The sequence below is a fragment of the Chanos chanos genome, chromosome 9 (genome assembly GCF_902362185.1).
Source record: "Chanos chanos chromosome 9, fChaCha1.1, whole genome shotgun sequence".
NCBI classification, from domain to species: Eukaryota; Metazoa; Chordata; class Actinopteri; order Gonorynchiformes; family Chanidae; genus Chanos; species Chanos chanos.
This window is the reverse complement of record NC_044503.1, coordinates 28214963-28228111: the sequence shown is the minus strand read 5'-3', so window position 1 is coordinate 28228111 and position 13149 is coordinate 28214963. Positions and strand designations below refer to the sequence as shown.

The 13149-nt window shown below is 39.0% G+C and overlaps 1 protein-coding gene across 1 annotated transcript; it reads left to right on the top strand.

The window, feature by feature from the left end:
• The first annotated feature begins 1300 nt into the window (after nt 1-1300).
• LOC115820011 (zinc-binding protein A33-like) lies at nt 1301-9649 on the top strand. Its single transcript, XM_030783448.1, has 6 exons — nt 1301-1705; nt 8206-8301; nt 8412-8642; nt 8780-8802; nt 8884-9002; nt 9105-9649. Exons 1-6 carry the CDS (start codon nt 1301-1303, stop codon nt 9647-9649), a joined length of 1419 nt encoding a protein of 472 aa, XP_030639308.1.
• Nucleotides 9650-13149: the final 3500 nt, after the last annotated feature.

Here is a 13149-nt window from a genome sequence, read left to right as displayed (position 1 = left end):
AGGAATAAACACAATTTAAATGATTTAAGCAAGGAAAATATTTTATATTTTAGCCATTTGGGGGAGTGTAAAACATGATATTCCTTATAAAATACTCCTTAAAAATGACAGAGAATTACATGTTTTGCAATATGTGCATGTCGGACAGCCTGCATTTTAATTATTTCCCATTGCATATTTATTGTGAAAGTGTCTCTTTTGAAATACGAGCCAGGTTATACTTCAGTGTAACAGCAGGTGGCAGCACAACATAGCAGAAGCCTCAGAATTCCAGAGACAGACAGACAGAGTGGACCTGTTGGCTCTTTAGAACTTTCTTTTGAAGTCTCATGTGGAAGAGACCGTGTGTGCAATGTACTACACATATAAAACAGGTTGTACAATGCAATGTACTACACATAGAAAACAAGTTGAAGGATATTTTGCTTGAATCACCTTACATTTCAACCTACATTATATTTTTTGGATTTTTATTGTTGCTTGGTTCTTTTTCTCTCTTGTTTTATATGTGCTGGTTTGGTTGATTATGAGCATTCTGAGTGACTGTATAGTGCTAGTTTTATGTGAGGATATGATTGTTGCATAATACAGGTAATGTTATGCATTGGTTTCACCTTCACTGAGTTTCTTTTTATAGAGAGCACATTTATCCTTTCTGCTCATCAAACAATATGACCCCATCAAACATAAACCGTCATTACCAAGAACAGCACAAGATATAAATATTTAGAAAAACACATATTTGACAATCTGCACATAAATTACAAAATAATAGATAGGAAATAAAATTATGATTTCTATATCTTCTCTTTTAAGAGAGGGGCAATCAAGTAAAAGCCATTGTTTCTTGGAGCAATACAAAATATTACTGATTAGAGACATGACCATCATGAACATGAACATACCAATTAGCACATGAATAAGTAAATAACAAATAAAATATAAAAAATAAAATCCCAATTTCTACAGTATCAAAACAGCTTTTATACCCTACCATCACTTCATGCTTTGACATCACACGGTAAGGGAACAGCCAATCAGAATCAGCTCCTAAGGAGACTCCACCCTTAGCCACATACAAGAACTACAGACAGAAGGAAGCAGAGTTCGGTCTCTTTACCTCTGACTTCAATTTCCATCCTACACAACCTCAAACATAATAGGTGAGTAATAGATACTGTTGTGCAGTAGGAAGATCAGCAAAAGAAAAGAATGTTAAGTGTCTGTTTGTTTGGGCTCTGAACATTAAAAAGTGAAAGCAAAAGTAAATTTGATTTTTCAGGGGAAAAGCTGGTGGAGCATGGCATCTAAAGCTGTAATATCCGTGGAAGATTTAACTTGTCCTGTGTGCTTTGACATCTTCAGGGATCCTGTTGTCCTGTCATGTAGTCACAGTGTGTGTAAAGTCTGTCTACAGCAGTTCTGGGAAACAAAGGGATTTCAGGAGTGTCCTGTCTGCAGGAGAAGATCATCAAAAGATGAGCCTCCTTATAACCTGGCTCTAAAGAACCTGTGTGAGACTTTCTTACAGGAGAGAAGTCAGAGATCTTTATCAGGGTCTGAGGAGTTCTGCAGTCTGCACAGTGAGACACTCAAACTCTTCTGTCTGGAGGATAATCAGCCTGTGTGTTTGGTGTGTCGAGATTCAGAAAAACACACAAACCACAGTTTTATTCCAGTAGACGAAGCTGCTTGTAGTTACAGGGTAAGATATATTATCTGATCATTTTATTAATTTACTCATTCAACGAAACTGGATTTGCTCCTGATAAAATTCTCTCAATTCTCTTTTGTGGACTATCAGTACTGTGGAATGCCTTAACATGTGCTGACATGTTGGTCAGAACCTGGGACATAAGCCCTCACCCTCCTGTATTGGTGCTGGGGTTGTGTGCAGACTCATGATAATAAAAGGAATCTGACAAAACAAACTGGCAGAAAACAGGGTTAAAAAAAACAAGACAAAAAAATGCAGAGAGCAGGTTTCAATTCTGCCTGCCCCTGAAGGTGTCTGGGGACCCATGACTTTACTCTGCCTCCACCTTTTGTGTAACCCAGCAACCACCCAAAAATCGACTGCACACCAGCATAGAAATGACTCTATTACAGCATATCAAAGTATATCAGCAGTTACAAATGAAAGTGAAATAATTTCATCAAACTTCATATGGGTGTCGCTTCAACTTACACAAAAGAGCAGTACCAGTGTGAGGGGTGCACACACATTTTCCTGAGTGTACGAGAGAGAGACAGCATTGGAGTGGTACACCACTAGAGTCAAACATTACTGCATGTACCTGGGAAGATCCCTAAGGAAACTGGAAAATCCCTGAGAGAAAGAAATGGCTGGTGGCAATGTCATTCTCAGCACTCTCTGTCGTGATTCTTGGTCCTGTAAAGCTCTTAATAAATTAAAAATACCTTGTCATTTTTGACATTTGTGCCTAGAGAAAGATATTACAGTAATTGTAGGTATGTTCAAATATGATAAAAAAAACTGCAAACCTTAATCTGTATTAAAAAATACATACTTTCAAAAAATAGTGTGTTGATTAATTTATCAAGAGAAAAGTGTCTATCCCATTTTTTAAAAAATCAGTAATAGATTCTGGAATATAAAGACTTTTTCCTCTTTTGTTTCAGGAGGCACTGAAGATTGGATTGAAATCCTTAAATGAGAAACTGGAGATCTTTGAAAAAGTCAAACTGACCTGTGATGAAACAGCAAAACATATTCAGGTGAGAACAATGAGAAATGAATGTGCTTTGACAATGTCTAATGACTCAATGGAATATAGAAGGAAGAGATAAGCATCATCAAATCTCACTCAAATCTAATTATTTCTCATTTCAGATACAGGCCCAACACACACACAAACAGATTACAGAGGAGTTTGAGAAACTTCACCAGTTTCTACGAGATGAAGAGGCAGTCAGGATATCTGTACTGAGAGAGGAAGAGGAGCAGAAGAGTCAGATGATGAGGGAGAAGACTGAGGAGATGAATAGAGAGATATCATCTCTTTCAGAGACAATCAGAGCCATAGAAGAGGAGTTAGGCACCAAAGACATATCAGTCCTGATGGTAAAGGTCACAACTCTTTACCTGTCTCTCTTTCTGTCTTTGTTTCACTGTAATTTGAAATTTATAAATTAACAATTATATACCTAATCATTAATTACTCAATCTTTGTTTTCTTTCCACAGAACTTCAAAAGTATAATGAAAAGGTAAGTTTTCTCTCTCTTTCCTCTCAGATTCTGAGCCCGAACCGGTACTGACTCCTGAATGTTATTCCAGAGCCCAGTGCACACTGCAGGATCCAGAGATGCTTTCAGGAGCACTGATCAATGTGGTAAAGCACCTGGACAACCTGAAGTTCAGAGTGTGGGAGAAGATACAGACAATTGTTCAATACAGTGAGTTTGCACTCCATTTTGAGGGTAATTTTTATGAAGTTTTCATTTTGACAAAGTGCTAAGTGTAGTGCGCAATTGTTGACAGGCAACCTCACTTTTTGCTCCATCTGAGAAACAAAACAAACAATTCAACCTAAACTATGGTTATAACTTTGTTTGGAGCTCCACATTAAATCATATCATATCACATCATATCGTATCATATCATATCATATCATATCATATCATATCATATCATATCATATCATATCATATCATATTTAACGTTACACTATATGACAATATTTGAAATTTCAAGTCCTTGACTTCGTTTTCCTGGTTCTTTTACAAGTGTTGTCGTTACATCAGAAGCCATCAAATATAATATCTAATGTTACAATATATGACAATTTTTAAGGGGAGGAAAATGTCCGTGTCAAATATTTCTCATTCACTTCCGTGTTCTTCAAATGATTTGGCTGAATGACATTGGTCACAGCACTCTGTGCATCACTATTAATAATTCATATTGTCATTTTACAGACGACCTCTCTGTGGTAACAATGTGACAACAACGTGTCATGAACTACAGTCATATCCACCACAAATTTGTCAATTCCTACAAAAATTTGCTGCTTCAAGCTGAAAATGTGATATATTGTCATTGTTATGAAATATAATTGTGCTCTTTTTCTCAGATGATGACATATCTTCAGTAACACAAATATTTTACTTAGTCACAAGGGTCCAGGTTCTCTACTATAAAAGAAGCATAAATTAAATATTTTTTCTTCTCTCTCTTTGTCTCTGTTCTCTTGCTTCAGCTCCTGTGATTCTGGACCCCAACACTGCAGGACCAGATCTCATCCTGTCTGAGGATCTGACCAGTGTGAGATTCAGTGATGAGAAACAGCAGATTCCTGATAATCCAGAGAGATTTGATACATATGCATGTGTGCTGGGCTCTGAGGGCTTTAACTCAGGGACACACTGCTGGGATGTTGATGTTGGTGACAATACATACTGGGCCCTGGGTGTGACCACAGAGTCAAACCAGAGGAAGGGAAAGACATTCTTTAACACTGGTGTCTAGCGTGTTCGGAATGTAAATGGGAAATTCTGGTCCCAGGCATCGGTGGACTCATGGACTCCACTGAGAGTGAATAATAAACTCCAGAGGATCAGGGTGGAACTGGACTATGAGAGAGGAAAGCTCTCATTCTTTGATCCTCTAAGTAACACACACCTACACACCTTCACACACACTTTTACTGAGAGGATGTTTCCATTCTTCTATAATCGCTGTAATCTTCCTCCCCTGAGGGTCTTACCAGTGAAATGTTGTATAACAGTGAAACAGCACAGTTAGATCTGATACTGTCTCTGTTTAAAGTGAAATGTTTCTTCTGTTATTGTCTATGTGAGAAGGTTAATTTTCTTTAACCTTCCATGAGTCTAGTTGTCTTAGTTACTGTATCTTTATGATATTTCTCCAACAAACATCTCTCACACTAGAGGACACTAGCAGTTTTTCAAACCTGGATCCATGCGAGGGAGAAAGCTCTAAGCCTTAAACAGTATGCAAGCTTTGTGTCAGTGATAGCATATCAATGTTCTATTTGGAATCTGTTTTCAATCTTGTTTTTCAATGATGCTGAATTGGGAGGATTTTGTATCTGGTTCGTGCTGTGAATTTTGAGAAAGATGAGCCTCTGACAGGGATTCAGTTCCATGTGTTTGTTGAATGCAGTATGTTACAAACCTTACTCTGTGTATTAGAAGAATGACGTTGGTGAAACATTTTCTCATGAAAAGTATTTTGGGGCATATGTATACAGCAGCAAAGAAAGTTTGTGTTGTGTTAGTAAAGCTTTTTTTTTACCAGAAGATGTCACTGATCAGCGTCACCCCTGCGCATTCTGATTTTAATTCAGTAACAGATTGAATTTGCATATTATAAAATAAAACATAAGCTGATTTTGATTCCAATATGTAGTTAAGATGATGTGTGAGGGGTCAAAGAATGCATCCATACAGTTACTGAAGGTGGTGAGTCACAGATGAAGCTTTAGGATTTACTTTGACTCATACACAATTTACAATGAATAAAACAAGAAAGTTTTGGAGGTGGTTTTGATATTTATTTTATTTGGGGGGTATTTTATTTATTTATATTATTTTATCTTGTCTTGATTGGATTAGGGTCTTCATTTTAATTTAGCCTGTTTTATTCCTTTCAGTTTGTATAGTTTTGTTTAGTGACCATTACAAAAGGGACCTTTAAAAGTCCTAGTTCATGTCTGTGAATGTTTCAAAAGCTCTCCCCTTGATACTTAAGATTTCTTATGTATAATTTGATCTCAGTCTGAAACACTGTTTCATATCTTAGGTGAGTGTAGCCAGTCACAAACCTTATTCCATTTTGTAGAAGATTTTTTTTTACCAGGTTTTGTTTTTCATTCTGTCTTTCTTGGTTTGCTGTCATCATTTTAATTTAGCATGTTTTTTCAGTTTGTTTAGTGATCTATATATATAAAAAAGAACCCTTAAAAGCCCACAGTCTCCCCACATTTGTGTCTTTACATGTCTACCTTATTTGTTTCTATTTACAGTTCTTTTCAGTTGGCTGTTTTCAATGTGATAAACGGTTCCATAGCTCAGTGGTTAGAGTGGTTAGAGAAATGAGTGTTGAAAAGTATTATTATACCTATTTACAATTGTATGCTTTGGTATGAAATATTTTGGTATGTTGGTTTGCTCAAATCAAAGGCCCTTCCTTTGAGGGGTCTTGATTTGAGCAAACCAACATTACATTTTTACACCATAAAACAGCAGTGGCAATAATGAATAAGGTTACTTCCGGACCTTTTGATGGAATCTCTTAAGTTCAGACAATACATTTACTTTCAGACAATAAAGATTGCTTGAGAGCATTGATTGCAGTCATGTTCTTTCTCTGCAGTCCTGTTCTTTCTCATATAACCCATTGTTGAACGCTTGCTGAAAAAACACAAACACCTGTAGCCACCAAGTGAGGTTAACTGTTTGTTCACCAGTCCTTACAGCGATGATTCATTTCAGCTCAGGCTCAGTGGCATCTTCATCACGCACATTTGTGTCTCACAATCTTTCTTTTTTGGGTAAAAATTGCTTTTTTTGGTTTTGTAATATGTTTCACAGCTGAGTGTATTGTAAACCTATTAAATTCGAACTCAGAGTCTCTGCATTCTGTTGGCTGACTGACTTTGAGTGAGTGGCCCCTGGTGGCTCCAGGAGTGAGATAAAACGGAGAGAAACTGGAATTCTGAGATCGCTACGTCTCATGACTAATTCCTGTAACTGGTCCAGTCACCACAGTCTTCCTGTTTGATACATAAATAGTTTAATAAATTAGAGACTACACCAGGTGCAAGAACCCTAGTTAACCTCACTGAAATCTTATTAAACTTTATGTAGTCCTAGAACACACTGAATAACACAAAGCAAAAGAACACTTTAGGTGTTTGTCACGTGAATGTATAGATGAAAGCCAGGCAATGTGAGATGCAACTGGCTACTGAGTAACATAGGGAATCTAATGCGAAGACCTTCATATGTGATCATACTGTATGTGCTATGTTCTAATTTAGCTGCTTTGTTATCAGGGCAGACCAGTGAAGAGGATGACTTGTACGACTTAAAGATGAAACGTAAACCTAATATCAAGTCATATATTTCTTTGGGCTCCACATCACTTCCAATAGTCTCTCTCTACCCTGTGAAACTGGTTTGACATGACTGACTAAAGTTCGAGGAAGAAGATAAGGAACAGCCAATCAGAATACAAACTATGCTGCAGGACATACATAGGGATGATTCATTAGAGACTCAGCAGATTAAACAGTGAGACGCAATTTATAGTTATGTGATAAAGGACAGAAACCCTTGGCTTACATTACAAAGTCTACATTACAAAATGGATTAAGAACAGAAGGTGTATCGTCCTTTGAACACTGCTCTAAAGAGAATCCTTTTTCCAGTTACAGATTATACATGAAAGGCAGAGTCATGGCTTCCAAACATTTTGGATCAGAAGAGGATCTCTCCTGTCCTGTTTGTTTTGACATCTTCACAGATCCTGTTCTACTGTCCTGTAGTCACAGTATCTGTAAACCCTGTGTGCAGGAGTTCTGGAAAAGCAATACATCTAAAAACTGTCCGATTTGCAGGAGAAGATCATCAAAATCTGAGCCTCCCTGTAACCTGATATTAAAGAACCTGAGTGAGGCTTTCTTACAGGAGAGAAGTCAGAGATCTTCATCAGGATCTGATGAGTTCTGCAGTCTCCACAATGATAAACTCAATTTCTTCTGTCTGGAGGATAAACAACCTATGTGTGTGATGTGTAGGCATTCAGAAAAACACAAAATGCACACATTCTACCCAGTGGAAGAAGCTGCTCCAAATTACAGGGTAAGAAACACTCTCATTACGTTTTCTTACATGAAAGTGAAACAGTGATCAACCATGCTCCCAGTTTTATCGGCCTCCACCTGTTGGCCAGTCTGATATCAAATCTTTAAAAGTGAGTAAATTAAACATTATTGATGGTAGTACTTTCTGAAAGATATTTTGGAAAAATTAAATATTTATACTCATGACACAAAACATGATTATCACATAAAAGTTTACCCTTACTGTAAAAATAAAATTTGTACTTTGCTTCATCTATCGTGTGAAACAGGTTTATGAAGTTTATGGATTCTGTATACCATGCTTATGTCTATAGCTGAAAACCAGAGGTATTAAGTATTGTTTTTCTCTGCAGGATGAACTGAAGACTGCATTGAAACCACTGCAGGAAAAACTGAAGATGTTTAAAAAAGTCAAACTGACATGTAATAAAACAGCAGTGCACATTAAGGTGAGAATAAGAAGTTATAGGCAATTAATGGGAACTTGAAACATCACATTATTTTATAAAAAACAAGAGACAGGAAAAGCTTATAAAAACTCTTGTTGTCTCCATTTCAGATCCAGGCCCTACACACAGAGAGACAGATTAAGGAGGAATTTGAAAGACTTCACCGGCTTTTACGAGATGAGGAGACAGCCAGGATAACTGCACTGAGAGAGGAAGAGGAGCAGAAGAGTCAGATGATGAAGGAGAAGATTGAGAAAGTAACCAGAGAGATCTCCTCTCTCTCAGACACAATCAGAGACATAGAGGAAAACATGGGTGCAAAAGACATTCTTTTTCTGAAGGTAAGAGACACTTTCTCTCTCTCTCTCTCTCTCTCTCTCTCTGAATGTGTGTGTGTGTTTGTGTGTGTTTGTGTGTGTGTGTGTCATAAACCTTCAGTAAAAACCTGGTTATTAACTCATCTGGTCTCCTTTCACAGAACCTTGAGGCCACAAAGAGAAGGTCAGTAAGCTGTCTCTTAAATATCTTCTTTTTATGTGATACAAAACCCACAGCAGCACTGACTCCTGAATGTCATTCCAGAGCCCAGTGCACACTGCAGGATCCAGAGATGCTTTCAGGAGCACTGATCAATGTGGCAAAGCACCTGGGCAACCTGAAGTTCAGAGTGTGGGAGAAAATGCAGGACATTGTTCAATACAGTGAGTTTATGTACAAGACAGCAGATTGATTCAAAGTTAAAGAACACTGTAAACATGTAAACATACTGTATATTCAATCTCGACTGTCTCTGTTCTCTCTAGCTCCTGTGATTCTGGACCCTGACACTGCGGAACCATATCTCATCCTGTCTGAGGATCTGACCAGTTTGAGATACAGTGATGACTATGAGCAGCTTCCTGATAATCCAGAGAGGTTTGATGAATTCCCATGTGTGCTGGGATCTGAGGGGATTAACTCAGGGACACACTGCTGGGATGTTGATGTTGGGGACAGTACCTTCTGGACCCTGGGTGTGACCACAGAGTCAAACCAGAGGAAGGGAAAGACGTTCTTTAACACTGGTGTCTGGTTGTTGTGGTATAAGAACAGCAAGTATCAGTCTGAGTGCTTCGGAAGTCCATCTGCTGCACTGACAGTGAATAACAAAGTCCAGAGAATCAGACTGGAACTGGACTGGGACAGAGGAAAACTTTCATTTTCTGATCCTCTAAATAACACACACCTACACACCTTCACGCACACTTTTACTGAGAGGATGTTTCCATTCTTTGTCAATTGCTGTAAACTCTCTCCTCTGAGGGTCTTACCAATGAAGTGTTGTGTATCAGTGGGACAGGTTAGTTAGATCTGATACTGTCTCTGTTTGAAGTAAATGTTTCTACTGTGGAGTCATGAACACTGTTGTCTGAGTGATGAACACTGTTGTACAAAGAGCCAATTAGCCATACTCAACTAGCCAAACTGGACTGGGAAAGGGGAGAGGTGTCATTCTCTAAGCTTCTTAAAAAGCTAACATATACATGCATTTCTGAAAACTGGCATGAATCTAATTATCTTGCTTGCCTTGATGTTATTTCATCAAAAGATAAACCTAGGTCCAATAGTGGCAGGAGGATATTGTCCAAGTAAATGTTTATTTTAAGTATGTTGCAGCAAGGAAAAATCGCATTTTGTTACTGTTACTGCATTTTGTTTCATCTTAGCAGAAAAAACTGTCATTCAAGGGCGTAGCAGTGGAGTGCTTCGGCTCTGGCATGATGGTGGCGGTCTTGAAGCTTGTGGGGACAACTGCCTGGGCCAGGGCAGATTGAAAATGTCCCTGAAGACCCTGGCCAGCTGCCCTGCATAGACTGAGAACATGGCCACATACTCCATCGGGGGCAGTTGCCTTCTGTACAATCACCCTGTTTAACTTGGTGTAAACATCTGAGATGAAAAGTGAGAGAGGCAGTTCACCAGGTGGGAGATTTGCTTTGAGGGTGACCTCATTGTTTTCCTGGTCAAAGCGAGCGTAGAAGTGGTTGAGCTCATCAGGGAGGGAGGCAGAGCTGGATGGGGGCGCAGTACTGGGTGGTTTGAAGTCTGTGATGGTCTGTATGCCTTGCCACATGCGCCAGGGGTCCGAGGAGCTGAAGTGCTCTTCGAACTTCTGCATATGTGTTTAGTGTGGGAGACTTCCCTCCTCAAGTTGGCTAAGGCTGAGCTGTAAGCCTCCTGGTCTCTGACTTTGAATAGGAGGCAAACCCCTCTGTTCATCCAGGGTTTCTGATTGGAGAAAGCCTTTATTTGTTTTTGTGCTGTCACTCTGTTCACACACTTGATGTGATCCAGGACAGAGTTGGTATATGAGTCAGTGTTAATCTGAGAGTCTGTGGTCGCATGGGCAGCTAACACACTCCAGTCTGTGTACTGAAGAGTAGAGTCAGCACCCTCCATCCAGATCTTGATGGTCCTCACTGTGGGTTTCACACGTTTAGTGACTGGGCTGTACTTGGGAAGCGGGAACAATGACAGAAGATCAGACTGTCCCAGGTGGGGGAGGGGAGTGGCTTTGTAGGCGTCAGACACATTTATGTAGACATGATCCAAGGTTTTATGTGCCCTTGTGATGCATGAGACATTTTGATAAATTTGGTAAAATCGTGGAAGCAAGGTACTGTCACGGTCCAGCCCTGCACTTCCAAGTTCTAGTCCGTGTTTTCCTTGTGTCCTGTCTTGCACGTCTTGTCTGTCTGTTCCTGGTTGCTCCGGTTCATGTTTTACCCTGTTCCCTGCCTGTTTCCCGCTCACCTGCTACTACTTACCTCGTCAGCCACTGCATTTAAGCCCTGCCTGTATCTCAATTCTCTTGCCAGATAATCTTGCCAAGTTCATGATTATTGTGTTGTTTGCCTTGCTTATTTCTTGCTCTTGATCTAGCCTGTTTATGGATATTTTTGCCTTGTGTATTTGAAACCTCTGCTTGGATCTGTTGCCTCTGAATTGTGTGTAGCCCTCCCACCTATAACCTGGCTCTAGGGGTCCCCTACTTGTCTAGGGGATAACACAAAATGGTGGGATGCACATCTAAATCAACCACATCAAACAACACACACTTCCCTGGGTTCAGTAACTAAACATTAGCTTTAAAATGACAATTTCTATCCAAAGTTTCTTATCAACTTCCACTCGGACACTGTAATAAATTTTAACTTTGAAAATGAATTGTACATTTATTCCCATGCAAACTTTCTTAACTGCTTTTCACAAAGGAAACATCGCACATCAAAAGTTTTACCAAGGGACAGTTCAACTCAGAAAAAAACCACAAATGTCCTACCTGGCCGGGATAACTAGTTAGGTTTCGGTAACCATGTTGGCACGCTTCCGTTGGAGCTCAGTGAAACCTGAATAATAGAGAAGTGGCGGTGTAGCCTGAGAATTATTCCACTCACGACAACCGAACTTTAAATCTGCCTTGCTACAGATGATTGAGATTTAGACATACTCTCTTGAGATTTAGAACTGAATGGGGGCTGGTGACTGAAATTATTTAGGCGAACTTGACTGCCGTTGCTGTTATCCTTCATTTATGTGTGATTGCTTCTGTTAGTTGATCATCTTTGGTGGGGTACCTCCATCTTAAGGAGCACTCTTGCCTGTTTCCATCCAACCTTACCTTTTATTTATGCTGCCAGAGTTGGGAGTCTCATATTGCACTCTGTTACTCATGCATCACACTCCTCAGTCATACAATTAGAAATGCTTTTCTATTTTTCTTCTTTGCATCTGGAGTGAATTTCCCTGGGACTCATTGCACTTGCTTCCTCATCACTCCTTTCAGTAGGTATGTCCCTAAGCACCAGGCTCTTTATTGTTTTTCACATTAACTTTTCTAATACCAGGCTCTCTCCATCTATACACTCTAGATGCATTGAGCTGTAGAGATACAGTACCAGTCAAAAGTTTGGACACACTTTCCCATTCAACTTTTCACTGGCACTGTATATGAAAGACAAGGAACCTCTGCCAACAGGAGTTTACCTGTGCAATAGACTCTCTTGCTCCTTTTCCCCACACCTCCTATGACCAAACATGTGCTGATATAGCCTTAATAAACCCCAACCCCACTGACTGCAAGATGCAAGATAGGTTTAATTCTTCCTTAACTTTATTTATCTTGTTCTGTATTCTTATCCTATATAATCAGCAATCCACAGTGATTTTTCTATGACTCCAAAAGTATTTCATTCTCATTAGATTTTCTAGCTTAGATTTTACAGATTTAGTGTTCCCATTCCACTTAATGCAATAACTATGTTCTAACAATCTCAGTTCAAGACAAAGGAAAATGGGCTCCCTCATGTGAAGCTTGGTTCCTCAAAAGATTTCCATCTATTTAAGCCAAAGGGATGTTTTCCTTGTTGATTTTGTCTCAGGCGTCCTTGCAAGGGGTCTCACAGCCAGTGTTCTTTCAAGCTGTTTTGTGACAATGTTCATTGTACAAATTTCTATACAAAAACTGATCTAAACCTAATTGAAAAAATGTCATAGGGAGACTGAAATCTTTGGGTTTGTTACAGTTACTGTTAGTTGACTGTTGTCATTTGTTCATCAAGAACTATACAACAAGTACATGATATTTCCTTAAATTTGCTTTTAAACAACAAATGGCATGACTCTTTTTACAAAGTACACTAAACACCTTGTGTCTTGAAAGCAGATGACATTTAGGCTCCTCCAAAATGTGCGTGACACCCCAGTTACAATGAAACTCTTCCAGTATTAACACACCTAATCTGCACACTACACAAACTTAAATTAAACTAATTATTATTCCTCACTAGTTATTCTTCAGCTAAACTA